The sequence below is a fragment of the Lissotriton vulgaris genome, chromosome 6, assembly GCF_964263255.1.
Source record: "Lissotriton vulgaris chromosome 6, aLisVul1.2, whole genome shotgun sequence".
Taxonomy (NCBI): domain Eukaryota; kingdom Metazoa; phylum Chordata; class Amphibia; order Caudata; family Salamandridae; genus Lissotriton; species Lissotriton vulgaris.
In genome coordinates, this window is record NC_141694.1 from 563,609,663 (window position 1) to 563,634,935 (window position 25,273).

At 46.4% G+C, this 25,273-nt stretch overlaps 1 protein-coding gene across 1 annotated transcript in view; it reads right to left on the reverse strand.

Moving 5' to 3' along the window:
- The window catches only part of ME1 (malic enzyme 1), a 1,313,190-nt gene that overhangs the window by 92,281 nt on the left and 1,195,636 nt on the right, over positions 1 to 25,273 (reverse strand). The window contains exon 12 of the mRNA XM_086926558.1: positions 8,343 to 8,516. Coding sequence (XP_086782684.1) covers positions 8,343 to 8,516 — 174 coding nt within the window. The remainder of the gene's footprint in view (positions 1 to 8,342; positions 8,517 to 25,273) is intronic.

The window sequence follows — 25,273 nt, forward strand, 5'->3', positions numbered from 1 at the left end:
ATACATTTAATAATGTCTTTTGTGAACGTTTAGGGAAATTAGAAGGTTTTTCACATAAGATTGTTTTAAAAGAAGGTGCTGTACCTGTTAAGCAAAAGCTAAGAGGAGTTCCCCCAAATGTGAGAGAAGAATTGAAAGAAATGTTGAATGATTTACTAAAGGACAATATCATAGAGCCCATTGAATCATCTGAATGGGTTTCGCCCATTGTTTTGGTGCGCAAACCCGACCAAAAGTTGAGAGTGCATTGATTTAAGAGCACTCAATTCCAACATTATCATTGATTGCCATCCTTTACCTAATATCAATGAACTTGTGTCTCTTTTTGATGGTGCGCAGATTTTTTCCACTTTAGACCTGAGATCTGCGTACCATCAAATTGAACTTACTGAGGACTCTAAAAAGTATACTGCATTTATCACTCCCATGGGCCTGTTTCAATACAGAAGAATGCCTTTTGGCTTAGCATCGGCTGCTTCTGTTTTTCAACGTGCCATGTTTCAAATTTTCAGGGATCTTGACGTGTTCGTTAAGTGTTTTCAAGATGATATATTAATTTTTTCTAAAAATGAAGTTGAACATTCTACACATTTGAACGAAGTGTGTTGCAGGTTAGAAAAATATGGTCTTACACTAAAAGCACACAAATGCAAACTTTTCAGAAAATCTGTAGAATACTTGGGACATACATTATCTGGGGAAGGTTTAACTCCTAAAAAGTCAAACGTTGAACCCATTCTCAATGCCCCTGCCCCGAGCAATAAGGAACAATTATTATCATTCTCGGGCATGTGTGAGTACTACAGTAAGTTTGTAGTTAATTTTGCCACCAAAATGGAACCTTTGAGAAGGTTATTGAGACAGAGTAATGAGTTCGTTTGGGAATCTGAACAAGAAAAAGCATTTGCTGACATTAAGTGTGATATTGTTAATTCACCTACTCTTAAACCCTTTAGAATAGGTAAAAAATGCATCATTACCACTGATGCTAGCTTGTATGGCCTTGGTTGTGTATTATCTCAAACTGATGGTGCAATTGAATGGAATGTGGCTTTCTCATCAAGGACATAAAATGAGACAGAACGTAGATATGCAATGATTGAACGGGAACTACTTTCCTGTGTGTGGGCAATTGAGCACTACAGAATTTACATTTGGGGCAGTGAGTTTGTATTGAGAACCGACCACAAGCCTTTAGTACACATCTTATCGGTTGGTGGAGGTTGGAACTCTACTGCTAGGATTGCACGTTTGGCATCCAAGTTACAAGAATATCATTTTACTGTGGAGTACATTCCGGGAAAGAAAAATGTCACGGCTGACTGTCTTTCACGTCTTCCTTGCAAAGATCAGGAAGACAAAGTTAATAAGGTCAGTGAGGTTGATTTTGTTTTAAATTTGTCTGATGTTGTTACTTCCCAATATCATGATATTACAGAACAGTTGTGGTTAAAGTGTCAAGAGGAAGATGAGAAATTTGGCATTCTTAAGAATTATATTTTCAAGGGCTGGCCTAATAAGACGAAAGTCAGAGATGTTTTGCTTCCGTTCTATAATGTTTCTGAGGAGCTATTTTGTGAAGGGGACTTAGTTTTCAAATCTGGAAAGTGCATTCCACCTGTAGGTATACAGGAGATCATTCTCAAACTGGCACATAAAACACATCCTGGAATTTCGGCTATGAAGCGTCTAATAAGGTTAAATTTTTGGTGGCCAGGGATGGACAGGTATATTGATCGTACTGTCAGGGAATGTAGTGAATGTTGTACTAAGGACAAAATGTTAAAGTTGCATGTTCCCCCACTTAAACCTGTCAAGTGGCCTGAACTTCCTTGGAGTAAAATAGCTTTTGACATCTCAGGTCCGTTTCAGATATTACCTGAAGCCTCACGTTATGCGCTGGTCATGATTGACTACCACTCTAAATGGCCTGAAGTGAAATTTGTAGCCAGAGTTACTTCTGAGGTTGTTATTACGTTTTTTAAGGAAGTTTTTGCAAGAGAAGGTTGCCCATCTGTATTAGTGTCTGATAACGGTGTACAGTTAGTGTCGTCGGAGATGCAATCTTTCTTGCAAAGTTGTAACATCAAGCACTTACGTACATCTCTTTATGAACCACATGAGAATGGGCAGGTTGAACGCTTCAACCGAGTTTTGAAGAGTTTTGTTGTTGATGCAATTAAAGAAAGGAGTAATTGGTTAAATGTGATTAGGGAAAAACTGTGGACCTATCGCATAACTCCTCATACCACGACAGAAGTTAGTCCTTTTAAACTACTCAAAGGCAGGAATCCTGCGTCCAACATTTGTCCTTGGTGGTTTAAGGAGAAATGTAAAGAGTTAGGAGAAGATGAGGTGGATATCCAGAGTGTGGCTAATAGAGTTGATTGTAAACAGAGTAAGTCTGCTCTGTGGTACAATAAAAAATGGAAGGCAATGAAATCTAATTTTTGTGTTGGGGATTGGGTTAGGATTCTGAAACCTTTTATGGTCAACAAAGGTTCCAGCAAGTATAGTAGACTCATTCAAATTAAAAGAGTCCCGTACAAATCCCCTGGTACTCCAGGCTGGGAATTCTTAGTGGCGATGTCCAGGTGAGCTCTGTTAACCTGTAACTTACAGGGAGTCCACTATTTAGTCATTTTGAAGCAGGTTTGATCCACAGGGCTGTTGTTTCCAATGGTGCAAAAAGCGCAAACTCAGAGTCCTGGCCTTTGGAAATGCACTTCAAAATCTTCAGCTCAGACAGACCCTTCTGATTCTCTTCAGTTTCAAGCAGCAGATCTGGAGGGCTCTGCCCCTCTCAGATACTTATTCCAAGTTCTCTGGGTCAGGCGGGAGGTCACTTCTGACCAATGGGAGCAGGGTAACTCCTCCGATATATGACCACATCCCGTGGAGTGTGGCATTATTTTGTCCCAGAGTGCATCAAATCTTAGAAATCCATAATGGCTGATTTTCCAGCTAGGAGGTACGAGCTGGCTAAGCACATCCCCAGGATGGCTAATTTACTTAGACTCTCCCCCCTTCATCTGCTCATCCCTTCCTTGATCCTACCATCTGCCTAAGGTGGGAAGTTCAGAGCTGTAAATGACAATGGTCTCTCCTCTCCTCTTTTGAAGAACATCGTTTACGACTCCTCCCCCTGGCCTGACATTCCTATGGAACAGCACACTGCCCTCCGAGCAGAGCTGGTTAACCCCAGGGGCTTTTTATCACCTCTTCAAGGCAGCCTGGCTCATCCACTTAAGTCTAACCAATCAGAGCAGACCACTAGAAGGCTGAATTTGGACTTACAAACAAGAAAGTCTTATAACTTCTTGTATGTACACTTTAGGAGAAATAAAACAATAGGATATTGTTGGATTTAATAATGCCATTCTGGGAAGTCTTTGAATGGCGTTTCTAGCCCTCTCCTATCCATAGTTATTAATCAATCACTGCCTACCATGTTAACCTATTTAACAGGGAATTTACAATGGGAAAAATGACTGGGGCCATTTTTCCAGCACCAGGACTTTCAAAACCATATTTTATAAGTACCTGTCTTATATCTACAGGAACCCCACCCCATGTGCAACTACGAGAGACTTGAGGGGTTCTGAATCTGTAGAAATATTGCAGATCCTCCCTCCACAGTGCTCCTAGCATCAAAGTCGAATTTGAGTAGCACTGTACCACAACATGCAGGTCAGGTATCAGTATAACCACGTATATCTCAATTGTAGTGTAAACCATCTCGTATGTGAAAACAAAAATTACATGAAACGTCGGAGGTGAACAAAAAGCATAATATATCATTACTCATCCGTTCAAAGGCATGCCTGGCGACAATTATACAACCTTATTGCAAACTAATCCACTTTGTCAAGGAAACGCAGCATTAAGTATCTGCACCAGGACTGAACACAGGGGATTCAGCTCTAGCGTGCGCCCAACTTAAGAAGGGCTCCCATATGTCCCACGGTCTTGAAGTCAGGGACATCAGGTCCCAGAATATTCCAAGTTGTGTGTGGCCATACGCCACATCGGACAACCAGTCTTTGAACTCTGGTACCCTCTTTCTATCCCAACGAATAGCTACCAGTTGTCTCGCGTATAGTAAAAGAAGTGCATGTAGTTTGAGCTGTTTGGGGGGTGTGTCTTTCACGCAGCCTAGGAGGCCCAACGTCGGGGAGGGGGCATGAGGGCATTGCAGATGGCAGAGGGTTTACTTAAACAGTCTACACACACTACACATTGAGCGGTATGGAAAGAATTTCTGTGGAGAGGTTGATAAGGAAGAGAAACAAAACAATGGGAGGAATGATTTGGAGTGCAGAAGACAAGATGTGGTCAATTTTGTGAGGTACTTGATGGAAGTGAAAGAGATACCAATTACCATTGCTGTGAAAATGTTTGAATTCAAATGAGAATTCTTCTGAAGATATGAGCTCATGAGGGGAATTTGTAAAGTATATCTTAGAAGGACAGGCCAGTAATAAAGGTAAGAGAAGGGTCACCCAACAGGTAATCTTGCACAACAATCTGAAAGGTAATGTTTTACAGGTGAGTGTTCTGTGTACATCCAACTTGGAATCTAGGTTGTCCTGGTCCATATTCAATATCCCATTTCATGTCACATTTCAAATATATTATATAGTGCGATGTAGGGATTATGAAGGTTTATCAGAAGAAGATGTGATCGTAGAGGTAGACATGATGGATATATAAAAATGGAAGAGGAAGACTGACCAAAACGGTTTGGGGACAAAGATGACATTGGAATTGTCTGGGTAAAGGGAGGGCTGTCCACTAAGGTCTTACAGACTATTCACTGAATTTTGTGGAAAGGGATCGGGAAGAGAATTTAGGCATGAAAGGGGTGGGGAAGATTTAGATAGGCAGTGCTAAAGGAATATCTAAAATAGGTTGGGTGCTCATCGCTTTGTTTTTACACACTTTCTTTCAGGATAGAGGTGGTAACTAAGGAATACAAAAAAGACTGGGAAAACAGGCAGGATGGGGTAGAGAGTTGGTGATCAAAATGCGTAAAGGATTAATGCCTGTCCTAATAACCAAACTCTGAAGCCCACAGGGCCAGGCATGTTGACAATACAGAAAAAGAGCGATTTGTATACATGGCCACCCTGTAGTGAAATGTGCTGGGGAACTTGTCAGCAGACAATGTGTTGGATGAAGATTGGGTGTCAGTTTACTGGTAAGGGTTGGGGATGCGCATTGGGGTTAGCTGCTATCCACTCTGTGGGAATTGGGGTACAGGTGGCTAAGGTCAGATGTAATATTAAAATGACTTGCTTCAGCATACAAGATTGGAGATACAGGATAAGTGGGAGCAGGAGGAGGTTTTCTGGACAGAACTGCTTTCTAGGACGGTTTGGAGAGAGACATATAAAACAAAGTCTACAATCTGAGTGGAGATGGAAGTGACTAGCGAGGTGTCTTTTTGCAGACTAGGAACATTGGGTTGGTACACCATGCAGACAGGAATGGAGGGGAATTTCAGAAGGCATTCACAAGAAAAGAAATAGGTAACACAGACGAGGAGCCAAGAAAGTATAAGTAGACGTGTTCTTGAAGCTTGAGTGAGGAATTTTAGGCCTTACAGGGTGGGTAATGTAATAGTGGAAAGGGATGGGATCACTGTTTCTAGGGCAAATTAGAGTGTGTGACTATGACAAAGAATGTTCGAAGTGAAGCATGTGCAAATGTAATTTTCTTCCAAATAAAGCAATATTTTTCACAAAAGCAGTTATGTTTTTAATGCACCTTCTTCAGAGGCAGGTCCCGTATGGGGGAAAGCTAACCACCATTTTAGGGTAAGGAGTTTTGGAAAGAAGCTGGAAGTCACAGGTGCATGTGACACAGCAGCCGTATGGCTGAGGTTCATTACTTGAGCCTATGCAGATTTTTTTGTCATGATTCTTCTGTGCAACGAAGCCTAGAACTCCTCCCTCGAATCCCCTCCAAGGTTTGGGGCTGGTTGGAAGCAGGTTTTGTGAGGAGCTATTGTTGGAATTCGTTTTGTTGCTGAAAGCTCAGAGTAAGCTAATGTAGGAGTAGGGATGGCGGAGGATGGAGGAGAGAAACTAAGGGTGAGATTTCCAAAATCTCCTTGCAACGCAGTGCAAACCCACACGAAGCTGCGTTTCATTGCGTGACAGGGTGGGAGCAGGAGAGCACCATGGGGCATATTATCAAGAACTGCGATAAAATTATCGCCGCTTTAGCGGCAGGAAACTGCCGCTAAAACAGCGAATATGAGCTTGATAATATGCCCATGTGAATTCCCATAGCAGCCCAGGTTAACACCAGAACCTGGGCTGCTATGGGAATTCACAAGGACATATTATCAAGCCCATTATCGCCGTTTTAGCAGCAGTTTCCTGATGCTAAACTGGCGATAATTTTATTGCAGTTCTTGATAATATGCCCCAATATTTTTAAAGAGATGTCTCTCTCCTCCCCTTTTTTTTAGCACCGGCACGAATTTCAGCTGCCGTGCGGCATGCACACACCTTAGCGCTGTAGCATTAGGGTGGGTGGATGAATGTAGCTTAGGTTATGTACCTTTCCTGTACAAAATACTATGCTAGGCAAGATGCAAAGCTTTTCCCACTTTGCATATGTGCTGTGCAGTGCAGTACGCAGGCGCAGTCAGAAAAGGAAAGAGAAATAACAGCATTTCTGCTTCCTTGCGCCTATTTGAAAAGGGCTCACGCTAAACCCAATCTTCTGATTTTAGTAACTTGGGTTTAGTGTGAGTAACCATGGGGCAGATTTAGAAGCCCCTTGCGCTACCAGTACGTCACTTTTTATGTCGCACTGGCAGCGCATTTCCTGCCTCATATTTACAAGGAGAGTTGTCCTTGTAAATACGGCCCCTTTACACGCAGTACTTTGGGTGAAAGGGGCGTTCCATTGGTGTTGCTGTGGGTGTTTCCACGCAACACCCAAAGAACCAGACACATTTATGAGTAGAAATTTATTAATTTCTCCTCGTTTTTGTTTCCTGTTTCTATGCATGTTGAATTCTGCAGCACACATAGAAAGAGGAAATTACCTCTAATGATTGTTTTTGTTCAGGAAGAGTTACCTACCTGAGCAAAAACAATCTCCCCACAACGCAGGCACACTTGCACCATGGTGCAAGGGTGCCTGCTTCAGCGCATGGCAGCAGTGGGAAGCACAGAGATGCGACATATTGTTGTAAATATGTTGCATCACTGTGCTTTCCAAACTAACACAGCAAAGTGCAGCAAAATGACTTGTTGCACTGTGCTGTGTTAGTTTATTGTAAATCTGCCCCCTTGGGTGGTTGCATGACAAGCCCATGCTGCACTCTTGGTATGCCCCCCTGGCGCAAAGTATTGCGAAGCAGGGAAATGCGCTGCTTCGCATGACTTTTAAGTTATTTCCAGCACTAATTAAGTATTGCGCTGGAAAGTTAACTGGGTAATAAAGATTTTGCGCTGTTTTGAGTCACTTTTGCGCAAAATCTTAGCAGAATCGTCACTTCTCATAAATGAGGCCCCTATGTTTACATTACTTTCAGACTTTTCCCATTCTGTTTGTGCGCTCTACAGTACTGCACACATGCAAAGTTAGAAAAGTTTGGAGAAAAGAAAACTTTTCTGCTTCGTTGCACCTACCTCAAGGAGTTGTAATCTAGTTTAGACAAAGCCCTGTCTGCAAATTTGAGTAGATAGGGCTCTGCGTTGAAAATCATATTGGTAGCCTGGGAACACCCAGCCACCACCCATAGGAAGCCCCCTTGATAAAAGAAGTGCAAAAAAGGATATAGCGCTTCTTTGTATTACTTTTAGGCAACTTATTTTGTGCTGGAAAGTAAATCTCAAATTAAAACTTTGTGCCAGCTTGTATCACTTTTGATGACTTTGCACTGGTGCAAAGGGTTGATAAATCTGGCCCTAAGTCTTAAAAGTAGTGGCTTTCTATGGATTCTCTTGTTCCAATCAGTGGTGTAATGAAACTTGAGGGGGCCCACTGCAAAGTACATGGAAAGACCCTCCTCCGAATTCACTCAGGAGCTCTCAGGCCAGGGTGCCGTACTGAGGGGGCCCACTGGTGTTTGGCCCAACCCACACTGCGGGAGCTGCGCCACTAGTTCCAATGTACTCAATGAATATGAACTAGAGGATCTCAAGTGGAAGGCACAGATAATAGGTTGTCATAAACAAAATCAATGTTCTGTTGAAAATGCTTTCAGATGACCCGCCCAATTGTGACTAGGTAAAGAGAGAAAAGGGTATTTGGAGCATGATCTTTTGGAAGACAGAAACAAAGCATGTATGTCAAAAAAGGAGAGTTATTGTACATACCTCTGCAGTAATAAGGAATACTTCATCGCTTATATGTCTCATTCCACATGCAACAACACCGAGAGCCACTCCTGGAAACACATAGGCATTATTACCCTGTCCAGGATGCAAAGTACGCCCACTTGGAAGAGTGACAGGGTCAAAGGGACTTCCACTTGCAAAGATGCCACGCCCCTAAGAAACACAAAACATAGGATGACATCTTTTAATATTTGTGCATACTTGCTATATTTAACAGAAACTTTAAAATATCATTAGAATAAGCATGTTTCAAAAAATTATGATGATATGGGATAAACAAACAAATACATATTACTAATATACTTGAATTGTCTGAATATTATCAGGTACAGATTAAACATTAGACTGGACATACTACATATCAGATTGTCTTGGAGATCTTGCCCTTATTTAGAATTTGACTGACCAGGTACTCTGCCATAAATATCAGGCAAACTGCCATGTTTCTGTCAGTGGAAGCTCCACAGCCTGTGCCGGCAGAAGCCTTAGACCAATGGTGACATGGACATCAGGCTGTTGGTCTCAGCATTTCAGACCTCTGACCTATTTAGGACAGATCTTCTGATGCACTTTTGGCAAGGGTGCAATGCTTTGTATTGATTTGCTTTATAACGTATGCAATAAGCACTGACATTTTTAAAGCAAAGTGAGAAAAAATAACTAGGCTCATCATGGCTGTCGCTAAAGGTGTTTGTGGGAAGAAGAAAGAATGAATGAACTTAGACTGAACTTGGCATGAGAACACTATCTGGGCCCCCCTGTAAGGTGCATGAAGGGGCGCCCCCATGCTCCGGACCCAGTCGGGAGCTCTCAGGCCCAACTGTGCACACTGCTGGTGGGGGCGGCAGGGGGGTGAGGGGGATCGGGCTGGCCGCAGTAGTGTTCTTTTGGTACGCCACTGGGACTGAGCATATCATATATAAGGAGGCATACTGGCAACGTTCTCAGCTGCTGAATTGAAGGCATTGAGAAACTAAAGAAAAACTTTTTGAAGGCGATTTTTATCAGCAACATAGCCTCTGATAGAACAGTATTTTGTATCACGTAATATTCTAACTATAACATTTTCTTTTCTATATGTGCCCACAATACAGTGTACAAATGTGGCACAGTTCAGGACTCAGGAAGCTCCCTTGTTTGGCACCTGTCAGGGGAACCTCTGTCCCTGTGGCTCAATATTGTGTTATCACAAAATAAATGCATAATGTTATTTACTACCTAAATTGCAGCATACGGAGTTACCTTTAATTCACATTAATAAAAAGTAAAACTGTTGCCGTACAAAGGAGGAATGCGAATGTTTGCAAAAAAATACAAAGGTAAAAAATGAAAATAATGGCATATATGGGCTGATCCAGTGCCCCTTGCTTTATACACATTACATGCCTGCGTGCTTTTATTGCTTATAACACAGTTGAATAAAAACACATTCCTCAGGTAAGTGCCAAATATGGGAAATATTTCCTGATTTCCTGTGAAAAATGGATTTCATCGTCATAATTACAGCTCACAAGCTACTCGGCAGAACTTCACCATTGTCTGAGCTGCTAGGATTATGCAGCATGGAGGACAAAATTATACGTCAAGATGTTCTAATTTATGCAACATATATGCTAGTTATGTGGAAAATTCTTTTGTAGTATTATTTGAATTAATTCTAATTAGAAACAAAACAAACTTTTTGAAGATTTGCAAAATGTGTCATTTAGGAGGCAAATGAAATGGAAAATGCAGTAAATCCATAATTATATGATAAATGTTGCAGCCACAGAATTTCATAAATCTTCTGGCCTTCACCACTGTCAACTTTTTAATCATTATTTTTTAATGAAATGTAAACCTGGATATTGTAATTGCAGTCAGTCCCCATTATTAGATACATTGTGAAGAAAACTGCCTTTTCAGGATAACTCCTACAAAATAAACATGAAATATAAAAAAAATACATAATGGGTAAAGTGTAGTTTTTAGAGGGAAAAGAGAAAGAGAGTGTGTGGATATGTGTGTGTGTGTGTGTGTGTACGTATGTGCGCACATGTGTGTTCATGCCACATAAATTCTCCAGAAGCTGGAATTCCAGAATGAAGGTGCAACCTGAACATTTTAGTGATGGCGGGTGCCCACGCATTTCGATGCAGAATCTTAGCCCCTGGCATTGGTGCTAATCCTTCACCAAATACCACGTGCCGTCAACACAGGAATAACAGAATCCAAACCACTGGAACAGTGCTAAGCCAGAAGGAGATACTGTGAAGTCTAGTAGTTGCCTAAGGTGACATCTTGTAGTGTCTGTATGAGGAAGTTCACGGGTTAGGTGAAGAGACAGGTCAGCGATTAAGAGGAGAAAACGCATGAGTCAGTGCAAAAGAGCATTTGAGGCTATAGCGTAATTCTCGGATTGTAAAAGACATCTACCCTGTTGTCATCAAGAGTAGCAAGTGTCAGGCAGATTTTAGGCTTTGCTTGCTGGGGTCCACATAGGACCAACAGAAGAGTTGCACTGGTTAAAAGTAGGCAGGATAAATGCCAAATATCATTTTCAGGAGCGACAGAGGAGCAGCAGACAGCATACACTGGCTGCATGTAAATGCCCACTGTATCCACCCAGGGGCAACAGAAGAGTAGCATACAACATGCAGGGGCAGATTTATGAAGGGCTTGCACCACGTTTACGCCGCCGTTGCGTGACGCAACGGCACGGAAACGTGGCGCATCCCTGCGCCCTATTTGCAACGTGACGCATCTAGGAGATGCGTCACGTTGTACAGCACTGCGCCATGAGGAGGCGTTCCTGCGCAGGGGGGGGGCGTTCCTGCGCAGGAACGCCTCCTGAAAGTGGCTGAGTGAAATCTATGAGATTTCACTCAGTCACTTTCAGGGCAATGCTGCGTCAAAACCCTGCGCCTGCTTGAAGCAGGCGTAAGGCTTGAGGCAGCATTGAAAGAATAGGCCCCCCCAGAGCATTGCTGGAGCTGCGTCGCGCTTGCGACGCAACTCCAGCAATGCGCCACATTTCCGGCACAGATGCGTCACGCATCTGTGCCGTTTTTGCCCCATGGTGCGCCGCATCATAAATGCGGCGCACCATGGGTGGCGTAGCTGTGGCGCACTGTGGCGCATGTTAACTGGCGCATCCCTCGGGATGCGCCACTTAACATAAATCTGCCCCGCAGTGTTTACAGGGAGCGAGATAATTGCTTGATTCACTCAGAAGCACCAGAGGAGCGGAAAGTGGCATGTGCTGGTTACAGGCAGACAAATAAATGCGTACTGTGTCCATCCAGAAGTGACACAGCAGGAGCATATGGCATGAGTTGGTCTCAGGCAGCCAGATAAATGCCTACTGGTTTCGCCCAAGCGCAAAAGAGGAACTATTGTTATGTAAACAGATGTAACATAGGCATGCTTATTGTTAAAAAAAATTATGCTATAAAGCTCTTTCTGGGTGGTCCAGAAGCTTTGTTTCTTGTAGATGTTGAAGAATGTGGGCTGTTTGCATTATTGCTGGAGTTTATTTATTTTTAAAGTTTTATATAGCGCTAGCTAGACCCGTAGGTATCAGAGCGCTTCACATACACACTGTGAAAAACAGAAGGGCATTACATTACATAGAAGGCTGGCAGTAAGTAAGCAAACCACGGATAAAGAATACAGCATGAACAATAAATAACTGTGCAATGGAGGGGGAGAGAATAAAAAGAAAAACAAGGTGATTAGCATAGTCCGTTCACCAACAATCCTTGAATGGGAGTCAACTCGGATATTGAGGTCTAGGTTGGTTGACGTGGGTGTAACTTCCTATGGTAGGAGCTGGATTTCTGGCCCAATGCTCTTCCGGGCCCTAAAAGTTACACACAGGAGAAGTGCTTCAGGGATTTGCCCTTTATCTCCGAAGCACCCACCTGTAGAACACCAGGTGATAGGGCATGTTGGGAAATGTAAATGAAAATACATTTTCCTAAAAGCAAAATCTAACAATAGTACACAACAGAAATATGGATCTAGCGGAACTAGCAAAACATATTTACAGAGTGTTAGAACTGGGATTTCTGGTTGGCTAAGGCTTACGCCAAAGCCAGGCAGAAACCACCATTCTAGTCAGGGCGAGGGAGTCACACGCCAAGATAACCCCCGCTCACCCCCCCTGGTAGCTTGGCACGAGCAGACAGGCTTATCCCGGAGGCAATGTGTAAAGCATTTGCGCACGCACACAACAGCAACATCCTAGGCACACCACAAAAGGAACTCCAAACAAGGTTATATAAAAATAAATTTTGTATTGTCAAAACACATCAGATAATAATCACACAATATACATTGTGCCAACTGGCACGGGCAATATTCACAAGGGATTAGTTACACCAGGACAGGGCCACGTGGGCCACTGTCAGTATCAGCACTTAGTAGAACTAGCACTTAGAATAACTGAAACATCACATAACAATTATAGATCACAACCAGTAACCACTGGTAACAGGTAGGTACACACTACGCAATACTAATAAGCATAGGCCTAGATCACGCATGGACACATAACCTCTCTAGTATAACATACTAGGCAAAGCAAACTTCTAAGCATGAGCACCTTTAGAAGTCTAACACAAGCATAAAGGCAAAGCACATTACGCAGCCATCACATTTAGGCCTAACCAGTAAAAATACAGTAGGCAATCTCCTCACTAGTCTAAACACATTAGACTCTCCCCCTAAGCATAACTCACATTTAGGGGCGTGACTCACAGTGAAGTAAACTCTCACTAACATTAACCTACACAGGTAAAGTAACCTCACAATCACAGTAACATCACATTGCGCAAAAATCACATTAGGCAATTACCATTATAAACATAGTAAAATCACATTGCACTATAATCACATTAGGGCCTTGCACCCTACCCACATACCAGCCCCCTGGCCAACTGGCCATCTCAAGAAGGGCTCAAATGCCCTGTGTCCAGAATGTCAGGGCGCGCTGCCATCGCAGCGCCAGTCAGGGGTGCGCCACCGGCGCAAACCTAAACGTTGCAGCTGCCCACTACTTGCTGGGCAGCTGAGAACAGTAACAAGGCCTAAATGTTGCAGCCGGCACTAAGTGCTGTGCAGCTGTGGCAGGCCTGGCACCACTGTGCCATCTCTGCCCACACAGGGACTCTCTCTCCCTTGGCGTCTAATTGGTGCAGCTGCCCACTAATTGCTGGGCAGCTGAGAAAGTCACAAGTATACAATGGGCTCTCACTAGCCCTTTAGAACATTGCGCCCAAAACGTTGGAGCCCTTTGGCTCTAAGAACAACCATTTTGTGCTAAGATGGGGGGAACATGGACCCCTGAGGACCCCCCTGGGCCCTTAAAACACATATGACCCGGTCAGAGCCACACAGGCTCTCTAAACAATTACAAGTGCCCCCTAGGAGCACACTGGTCCCTGAAACAATTAGGCGCCTTGGAGCCCTCCAGGCTTTTAAAACTGTCAGGCACTCACGAAGCGCACTAGCGCTTTAAAATGATATATGCCCCTATCGTTGGAGCCCTCTGAGGTTCGGTGGAACAAAACGTTGGGGTGGCCCACTGCCATCCGGGGCACCCTAAATGCACCAAGACACCCGCTGTGCCTTACACAGGCACCGACACACGCAAAGAGCTTTTTCCCCCTTCAGCCTTTAAACACTCACCGGGCTGCTGGGGGAGGCTCCTCTTCCTTGGGCGGCGGTGCGGGACCTCTCGGCGGGGGCTCCCTCCAGGACACGGGAGCCCCGCAGTAACTCTGCTCCTCTCTGCTGGCGGCCCCGGTGCTCTCTCTCCACTTCACGGGAGCCCCGGGCCGCGGGAGGACGTCACTCCTTCTTCCGGCGGCAGCACCTCCGGTCTCCCTCGCCACACGGGAGACCGGAAGGGCCGAGAATGGCTTCCCCCAGGCAGGGGGGAAATGTAAACAACTTCCTCCCGGCCCCGCCCACAACCAGGCGACGGGCCGGACATCTCCTTCCGGCGTTGCTTTCCCCCGGGCTGCGGCGGTGAACTCCTTCGGGGCACAATGAGGGGTGGTCACCCTCGAGAATAAAAATAAAAGTAGAAGCGAGGTGGGCACTCGCTAGAGAATTAAATAAACGGGGTGGCACCCGTCCATAAAAATATATCACTGCGGGCATAATGCACGGTGGCACCTGCAAGGCAATGACAAGGGTAGGAGCGCTTCCCCCGAGGGAAAACCACAGCGCTCTGCCCGCACATGGGAAAATAAAGCGCCCATCTCGCGCTGGGGGCACGAACAGCCCCAAAGGTCCCCAGAGATGACCCCTACATCAAGAAGGGTCACAGGCAGCTCAGCATTCAAATAAAACAAAAGGTCCTGGGGGCAAAGTGAAGCAAAGGGGACCCCAGGCAAACAGAGATCCTCCAGGCATCCAGGTCCATCGGGTATCCAGGGGCTGGGCAGGGCCCAGGGAGGCAAGCCTTCCCCTGGGCCCAAGCAGCAGCACGCCCCTGGCAGGATTAAAGTCAGAAACAAGAACATTTTGTAAGGGGACACAGCCCCTTTTTATACCGTAAAATCCTTTGTCTAGCAGGGTGCAGGCAATGTGAGAACCAGCCACAACTGGTTATAGGGAACTCCTTTCACTGGCCAGGCTAGGGACATCCGACGCACCACAGGGGGTGGAGCCAGCATTGTGGAGGGAAAACCCAGCCCTATTCAGGTCCCAGGTGTACCCCTCCCTCACATCAGCATGCTAATCACTCCATTCACCACCGGGGCAGACCCACCCAGACTCTTGGAGCCAGCTCACCAGCCAGCTCCAGCCAATCACACGCCAGACACAAATTACACAAATATGCCAACTTCTAGAAGTGGCACTTCTACACTAGACACATTCATGCCGCATACATCATTGCGCAGCATTCAATCTCACGAGTTCGCACATACCCTCGACCCTGCACTCCCCACACATCAGGAACTACCATGGGCATACATATTCCCCATTTATTCCTATGGGAGGGCAGGTCACGCTCACCACACACACAGAGAGCGCACGCACTTTACACTGGACCACAGTGAAAAAGTGCGCAGAGACCTAAAATCACCAACACCAGGTTACAGAAACAGGCTAGGAAAAAGCAAAAAGTTTCGGGATGAACCTGCCAAAAAGGGCCGGGTCCAACAGAGAGGAATGGTGGAAAGCAGGGAGATCTCCACCTATACTATGCACAACTATGAATTGAAAGGAATAAACATCACTAGCGGAAAATAAAACATACCTGATAATAATTATTACTGGGAGCACATCATTTGAACCCACACCCTGGGCCTATTTCCTTTGTGCAAGGAGATGTGGAGTCAAACTAGTTACGTTTGTGTTGTGCGTCATGGTGTGTGCATTTGTTTGGGGCTCATATTTTATTATATGATGTATTCTTGAGCGTTTGTAGAGTAGTGTTAAATCATGTGAGATGTGACGAGTTGTGTAACTTTTACAATTCATTAACAATATACATTAGTGTAACTGTCTGGAGAATGCAGATTTGTCATGTTTACATTGCTATACAATGTGATTTATACTGGTATATGCAACTGTGTTGCATATGTGGAATACAATTAAATAGGTATCCTGTTGGAGCCTGGCGTTTTACTGCAGGGCGAGTTCTTTGATAGCTGCCCGGATTTCCATTTGGGTAATTGGAGCCTCTAAGCCTGTAACATCTTCATGCGGGACAACAGTTAGTGGTATGGACGCTAGGAACTCATCCGTAGCCTCCTTCGAGGGCTGTGGAGGGAGTGCATATAAGTGTGCATAATAATCCTGAGACACCTCATTAATTGCAATCTGTGAGATTAACCAGTTTATGATCTCTAGTGTGTTCCGCTAATATTGGCGAGGGGGTCTTGTTATGTGAGCAGCAATGTACCAGATCTATCAGTTTCAGCATGCGAATGCATCGTATATGCGTTCAAGTCAATTAGCCGCAGGCGCTCTTGCTGTTCTGCATATTTCACTATGGCCTCTTGTAGTTTCTCTTCAGCCAGTACATCTGACTGGGCTGCTACTTCCAGTGATTGTAATGTCCCCCTCCAATTCTGTAATGTCTCGGGTGACCTCCTGGCTGGCACCCACCACTGTACCATTGAGGCCCCTCGAATTGTCACTTTAAAGGCCTTCCATTCTACGGATCTCGTTGTAGCCGTGCCCTCGTTAACAGCAAAGTGAGAGGTGATTGACATGGCTATAGTGCTTCCAAACACTTCCAGGAGTAAAGGCCGTAGGTGCCAAGTTAGAATCGGGGAGGGGACCAGGCCCAAGTTAATGGTCATGACAAGCGCGGGTTGTGGTCAAAGATATGCTTGCCTAAATATGTGGTGAGCAGTATAGCTGGGAGTGGGTTGGACGTACATAGTAATCGATCTAGGCGAGAGTATAAGCCATGGGGGTGTGAGAAAAAAAGAATATTCCTGCATGTTCATCGAAGTCGCAAGACGTCTTCTATGTTCCACCCTGCCACCCATTGGCGCAGGATCTTAGCCTGCTGTATCGTAATTGCTCCTGTTAGCGGGGGGTGTGATCGATCTAGCCCCACATTGAGGACTGCATTAAAATCTCCCCCTAATAGCCAGGGATGTTGCGATCACACCACAAGGGAGATGGATAGGCGGAATAAAAATGCTTCTTGGTCAGTGTTAGATGCATATTTTGACCCCAGTACCACCCTTCTCCCGCCTAATGTGCCATTTGATTACACATATCTACCTTGGCCATCCATTTTGCTATCGATCAGGGAAATGAGATCCCTGCGCACATCCCCACTGCCACACAGCGGCAGAAGGTAGAATAAGCGGTTGCATATAATTGTCCCCTCCATCTACTATGTAGTTTAAGGGTATCAGTGGGCATTAAGTGTGTTTCCTGAAGGTCAACGATTTATGCACGATGGCGGTGAGGTTGGGTCAATATCCGGTGCCGCTTGTGGATCGAACCCATACCTCGTATATTCCAAGTGAAGAAATTGTATGTTTTAACCACAGATGCCATTAGGAGGCTCCATGCAAACCTGTAGTCCCCCGCCCCTGACCCCCAAGCAGACCCTCCAGATGCTGTTACTGAGACTAATGTCAATCTCAACAAGTAAACAACATCCCAAGACTCGCTCAATCGAGCCAACTTCGTTTGAGCAAACTGAACCTTAAACTGTAACATAGTTAACTATGACCTAATAAGTGCCTTCGCTTGTGGGGAAGGCTACTACAGTACTGGGCAGTGGGTTACATGTAATAGGCGGTTCACCTCCATACGAGTCGAGCCTCAGGATGATATATCACGGCGTGTTGTAATAGTCCAGGATTCATATGTCAGTACCATTGTGCATTATAGAAGGGTTTCTTGAGGCAGGAAACCAGACAATGACTTTATTTTAAAGAGACTGACAGTTTGAAAGTACATTTATTTGACAGACAAAATATATTCTTCTTCAGCATATATCTAGGACCGTTGGATCCTTGCTAAGATCGCAAGGTATCCACTGAGAAAACACATTATTGACCTTTAAATTGATTTTTCATTCCTTTAGATCAGAGTCTGATTTGGCATTTGGAAGTGGGCTAGCAGTAGTATAAATGGATTGTTCCCTTTGTTGGCTAAGTGTCTCAAATTCATTTGGCTGTGGGTGAATTTTATTAGTGGTTGATAGGTGAGTTAGGAAGGCCGTACCAAATCACTGTCCACCTTCTAGGATGGTCTGCTTGCCCATTGCCCCACAAAAGTACATGTTTGTAAGGCATGTTTTGATAGGGAGTGATGTTGACTGCTCCGATATCCAACTAATGGCATATTTGTGATGTGTTGTATGTATGTTAAGAGTTCCAACTTAATGTGTTCTGCTGTATGATAATGTATGGCGTGTTGTGGTGGATAGTGCTGTTGTGATTACAGAGGCATATCTTTGATGTATTGGAAATTATTACAATGTGTTGCTTAAAGTGAAATGCTGGATGAGATGTGGTTAGTGTATGATTAATTATGTATATGTATGTTGTTGTATACAATATGGTACATCTGGGCTGTGCTGGATATGTGTGCATTGTTCTGTTTAATGTATCCTATTGCGCCTTAGTGCTTTGTTGCTTAAATGCAATAAAATATATAAACAGTGACAAGTGGGCTGTATCCATAATTTGCATAATGGTGTGGTATTTGGAATGGCTCCCTTTGTCAGAACAACAGAACAGTCATCATTTCATCTCTATGCTATGCTAAAGGATTTATAAAGCGCATGGTGACTCATACGCGTCCCAGCTCTTGTTGAGAGAAAAACTGTTCCGCTAAGAATAGAGGTACCACCTGGTGGGGTAACTTTTTAAAAAGCCAGGTCTTTTCAAACAGCAAGTTCCTAAGTTTGGCGGCATTAAAGCTAAAATATCATCCACTTCTGGCTCTTCTAATGATGGGGACGGTGGCCAGGTGGGAGATCTCTTTATATGGTTACAGTGTTATCATCAGGAATTTAAGAGATATAGGGCCCGATGTAGGTAGGGCGTTACCGATCGGTAACGGCCGAAAATACCGATTTTTGGCCCTTACCGATCGGTAAACAGCCATCCAGATGTAGGGAACCCAAAACAGAAATAATCGGACAGTAAACCGAATCGGAATGAGTACCGAATGGGAAAGAATCCGATATGTACATACCGAAAATCGGATATGGAACGAATCGGAAAAACACCGATTCGGATGCAAATACCGATTCGGTCCATGTACCGAATCGTTAGTGACACCGAATCGGAAAATCACCGATTCGGTCCAATTCCCGATTCGTTAGTGACACCGAATCGGAAAATCACCGATTCGGTCCCATTACCGATTCGTTAGTGACACCGATTCGGAAAATCACCGATTCGGTCCCATTACCGAATCGTAAGTGACACCGAATCGGAAAATCACCGATTCGGTCCATGTACCGAATCGGTACAAATATCGAATCGGACATGAGCCGAATCGGAAAACATGCCGATTCGTATGAATCTCCGATCGGGAAATTCCCCGATTCCGACAGTTGGGGAGATGTAGGGAGGCACAGAAACACCGAAATCGGCTCGAAATCGGTAGAATTCACTCGGTATTTACCATGGATTGCAATCAGGTGGTAACCAACTCCAACCCATATAAACAGTCCCAAAATGCATTGCAACTTGCAGGATGGCAGCTTTCTATGTCATTGCGAGGCGGCTACGGCTACAGCAGGAAGGACAGAGGGAATGGCTAAGAAATGAACAGGTCTACAGACAGAGGATAACCCTGTTCATGCTCACTGAGGCTGAGATCCTACAGAGATACAGGCTGGACTCTGACACCATACTTGAGCTCATCAGGGACCTTAAGCCATACTTGGACCACCACACCCCAAGGGCACACGCCATCCCTGCGCACGTCCAGGTGCTATGCAGCCTACACCTGGTAGCGTCTGGCAGCTATCAAAGTGGAGTAGCAGCAGCAGGAGGGGTGAGCCAGAGCAGCCTGTCAAGGTTCTTCCACATATTCCTTGACGCCATGATAGACAGGATGGACCAATACATCTCTTTCCCTGCAACCCACGCAGAACTGCTACAAACTAAAGCTGACTTCTACCAGATGGCACAATTTCCCCAAATCATCGGTTGCATAGATGGCACACACATTCCGATTTGCCCACCAGCGGACACCGAATACATATACCGCAATCGGAAATCTACACACACCATCAACGTGCAGGTGATCTGCAATGCCAAGTGCACCATCACAGACCTGGTAGCAAAATTTCCGGGGAGTACCCATGACTCCTATATATTCCAACAGAGCGGCATATATGCACGGCTGATGGCAGGCGAATTTGGAGAAGGATACCTCCTAGGTGAGACACATCATCAGACCCCCATAACACATAGTAGGTAGGTGGAATACATGTATGCATGTGTCTAATGTGACCCCTTTCTCTTCCAGGCGATAGTGCATATGCCCTCCGCTCATTCATACTCACCCCCTACCTCAACCCCTCCACACCCAGCCAAAGGAGGTATAACCGGGCCCACATACGCACAAGGAATGTTGTTGAACGGACCTTTGGCATCTGGAAAAGTAGATTCAGATGCCTGCACAAGAGTGGAGGTGCAAGGCAGTATACCCCCATCACCTGCTGCAAGATCATAGCTGTATGTGCAATGTTACACAACCTTGCGGTCAAGAAGGGCACTGAGGTGGAGTTGTCTGACTACGAGGACTATGACGACGACGAAGCTGTGCCACTGACACAGCCAGCTGGGGTGTGTACGCCAAGTGATGGCAGATACAGACGTGAGGAGATCACTGAGAACTATTTCTGACTGAGTACAGATGCAAAGACAGCTAAATGTTGCTTTGAAAAAAATAAATTTTAATAGTGATGCACCACAGTTACCGCACTGATGTGCATCAAAAAATGGAGATTGTAAACTCAAATAAAGTCCAGGGTTCTGGTTTGCTCATCCCCCCTTGCCAGGCTATTTTTTGGCCCGCTTGCCAGACCCACTGGGGTGTCCCTCGGCCCCCTCCGAATGCCCAGCAGCATCAGCGGATCGCCTGGTGCTCCTCCGTGGCTCTGATGCAGCGCTGGCCGGGCTGCTGCGGCTGCTGCTGTCTCCAGCATCACCCAGGTCCAGGGCAGGATTGGAGGCGGCGTTTGATATTAACATGGCCTCCATGGCCGTGGTGATCCTGGCCATCCCCCTAGTCAGCTCAGCCGTATGCTGACTGAGCACAGATTCTTGATTAGAGCTGCGATGGCACAGTTGTGCGGTCGCCGCTGCAAGGCGGGCCATGGCCCGGTTGAGCACCCGGGCATCCCTCCTGCGCGCAACCTCATGCTCCTCCTGTCTGGCGGATGAGTGGGTGATGGCAGTGGTCAGCCTGCCTAACCCTGCTGCCACCTCCTTGTTGCTGTCCACAACAGCCTGGAAACCCTTCACCAACTCCCCCATCTGCATGTTGTGCTGCAGGAGCTGGCGTTGGCAGGCCATGGTGGATCTGGCCTGTTGGCGCTGGATTTTAACCATCTGTCCCTCCAGGCCCAGGAACACACTGCCCTCCCGTGCTGGTGCAGCAGTGGTGGTGGTGGCACGGCGTCGGGCACTGCTGCTTCCGGCCTGCAGAGTGGGCTGGGGTGCCACTGGTGGGGGTGTGGTGCTGGCCGGTCCCTGAGCCCCTGCTCCCAGGACTGGTTGGACAGGTGGCAAGGCCACGATTGTGGCAGGAGCTGGTGTAGGCGGAATGGTCTGCCTTGTAGGGGAGTTGTCTGGTGAGAATTGCAAGGGGGGTGAGCTGGGCAGTACTGGGGAGTGCACTGCTTGGAAGTCAATGACCAGGTCACCCTCCATTCCTAGCCCTGGGGTGTCTCCTTCCTCATCCTCCTCCTCCTCCTGGCCAGCCTGGCTGGTGCTCGGCCCTGCGACTGCAGTGTTGGACGTTGCAGCTCCCTCTGCTGTCACAGTAGTTCCGCCTGATGGGGCCCCTAGGTACAAAGAAGCATTTGTAAACTGAGTGCCGATGTATTACAGTCAGTACAATTATGGCATTCCACATGTCCTTGCATCTCCTTACACCGTGTCACCCTGTTTCCTGTCTTGTGATTCTGCACTGACATATTTGGCTAACTTCTGCTGACTACATGTACCATGATGCTTATCTCTTGTATGTTGGTGACAGTACAGTGCTGGTGTTTGTCTATGCATTGTGTCTAATGGGGAGGTGTCTGGTAGGGTGTGTCATGATGCGCATGCTTCTTACCTGTAGCTGTGGCTCTCGCAGAGCTGTCCAGGGTCCCGATTCCTACGATGCTCTCCCTCTCGATGGTGCTGGAGACAATTTCCTCCAGATCGGTGAGGGGTGGCGCCGGGTTCTGGCCTCCTCCAGTGTGTCCAGCCTGCCTTTGAATGTCAGCCAGCTTCCTCTTTGTGAGGCTGCGGATGTCATAAAACCTTTTTTTCAGTTCCTCGATGGACCTGGGGGTGACACCCGCAGCATTCACCTTCTGGGCGATGTCGGCCCAGATTCTCCTCTTGGTGCTGTCTGGCACGTTGAGGGACAGCTTGCCAAACAGCTGGCGGTGCACCCTCACCACCTCCTCAACCAGCACCTGAAGTTCGGTGGTGGTGAACTTGGGCTTCCTCTTCTGGGAGGACTTCTGGCTTCCAGACTGATCTGCCATTTTCTCCTGTTCAGTTTGCAACCTCCTTCTCCAACTGCTGCTAACTGTGTGTGTTGGGCTCAGGCAGGCTTTCCAGATACTTCTAGAAACTTCTTAATTAGCTGCACCTGCCAGGGTTGCCACTCCCTGTTTGGGTGGGGGAGGGGGAGCCACCTCATTGGCTGAATCGCCTATTGCCGAATCGGCTTTTACCGATTCGGTAATATCCGAATCGGTGAAATCCGATTCGGTATTATCCGATTCGGTAAAAGCCGAATCGGTTCTTTCAATGCATTCCTATGGGCTTTTTCGCCATGGGTCTATGATTGCCGAATCGGATTTTACCGATTCGGCTTTTACCGAATCGGTATTCGCCGATTCGGGAATATCCGATTCGGTGGTAGACGAATCGGTGATTTCGGATTCGTTGTTGGCCGATTCGGTACTTTCCGATTCGGACCGAGCAGAATCGGAACGTACCGATTCTCATTACCGATGCCGACCGATTCGGTATTCATTCGGTATTTTTCTCCTACATCTCGTTTTCCGATTTCAGAATACCGATTCGGCCCGCCTCGGTATTTTGAAATCGGAAAATCGCGTTTACCTACATCGGGCCCTAAGTCAGCAACATGAACTCACAGCAAATAGGAAAGTAAAACAAATGAATGGCTCAGACTGACTAAGCCAGTTATGCAATTCAAGTTCAAGTTCAGGAATTTGTATAGAGCACTACTCACCCAGAGGGTCTCAAGGCGCTTGAGGGAGGGTGGGTGCATTACTTATCGAATAGCCAGGTTTTTAGCTGCTTTCTGAAGGAGAGGTGGTTCTGTGTAAGGCGGAGGTGAGTGGGAAGTGAATTCCAGGTTTTGGCCGCTAAGTAGGAGAAGGATCTTCCTCCCATGGTGGATCTATGGATGCGCGGAATTGCGGCGAGTGCTTGACTGGATGATCGTAGTTGGCGGGTTGGTGTGTAGAAGGACAGTCGCGTGTTGAGGCATTCGGGTCCTAGGTCGTAGAGGGCCTTGTGTGCATGGGTGAGGAGACGGAACGTTATTCTCTTGTTGACGGGGAGCCAGTGGAGGTCTTTCAGGTGACCGGAAATGTGATCTTGACGGGGGATGTCCAGTATGAGTCTGGCTGAGGCGTTTTGGATGCGTTGGAGTTTTTTCTGAAGTTTGACTGTGGTTCCGGCGTAAAGGGTATTTCCATAATCCAGTCTGCTAGTGACCAGAGCGTGGGTGACTGTCTTTCTTGTTTCGGTAGGGATCCAGCGGAAGATTTTTTTGAGCATGCGAAGGATGTTGAAGCATGAAGATGAGACGGCGTTGACTTGTCTGGTCATCGAGAGGGAGGAGTCTAGGATGAAGCCCAGGTTACGTGCGTGATCTGTAGGTATGGGTGCTGTACCCAGGGCCGGTGGCCACCATGAGTCGTCCCAGGCAGAGGGGGATGATCCTAAGATGAGGACTTCTGTTTTGTCCGAGTTTAGTTTTAAACGGCTGTTCTTCATCCATTCGGCTCCTTCTTTCATTCCTTCGTGTAGATTGGTTTTGGCGGTGTTTGGGTCTTTGGTGAGGGAGAGGATAAGCTGGGTGTCGTCTGCGTAGGAGATGATGTTGAGGTTGTGTTGTCGCGCGATGGATGCGAGGGGACTCATGTAAACGTTGAAGAGGGTGGGACTGAGTGATGATCCTTGTGGTACGCCGCAGATGACTTCGGTGGCCTCAGATTTGAATGGGGGGAGGCGGACTCTCTGGGTTCTTCCGGCGAGGAACAAGATGATCCAGTCCAGAGCTTTTCCTTGTATTTCGACGTTGCTGAGGCGTTGTATGAGGGTGCTATGACAGACTGTGTCGAAAGCAGCGGAGAGGTCAAGTAGGATGAGGGCAACTGTTTCTTCGTTGTCCAGTAGCGTTCGGATGTAGTCTGTAGCAGCGATGAGGGCGGTTTCGGTGCTGTGTTTGGCTCGGAAGCCGGACTGTGAGGGGTCGAGGGAATTGTTGGATTCAAGGAAGGCGGCGAGCTGATTATTGACGGCTTTCTCAATGACTTTGCAGGGAATGGGAGGAGTGAGATGGGGCGGTAGTTCTTAAGTTCAGAGGGGTCTGCTGTGGGTTTCTTCAGAAGGGCGCTGAGTTCGGCATGTTTCCAGCTTTCCAGGAAGGTAGCGGAGTTGAAGGAACAGTTGATGACATCGCGGAGATGAGGTGCGATGATGGAGTCTGCTTTGTTGAAGATGTGGTGGGGACATGGGTCGGTTGGTGAACCTGAGTGGATGGAGTTCATCAGGCGGATGGTGTCTTCAGTAGTGATTGGGTTCCAGGCGCAAAGGTTGTGAGAGTGCTGTTTTGGTTCGGAGGTGGGTGGAGTGGACTGTTCTTCGGACTGGTTTTCAAAGCTGTTATGTATGTCGGTGATTTTGTTGTGGAAGAAAGAGGATAAAGAGTCAGAGAGGTCTTGGGAGGAAGTGATGTCGTTGGTGCCGGCGGTGGGGTTGGTAAATTCTTTGACGATGTTGAATAGTTCCTTGCTGTTGTGGGCGTAGTTGTCGAGTCGATCCTTGAATGCTGATTTCTTGGTGGATCGGATCAGTTGGTGGTGTTTGCGGGTGGCGTCCTTGAGGGTGGTCAGGTTGCCAGTGGTTGGGTTTTTTCTCCAAGTTTTCTCGAGGGTACGACATAACTTCTTGGATTTCTTAAGGTCATCGTTGAACCAGGGGGCCTTTTTGCTA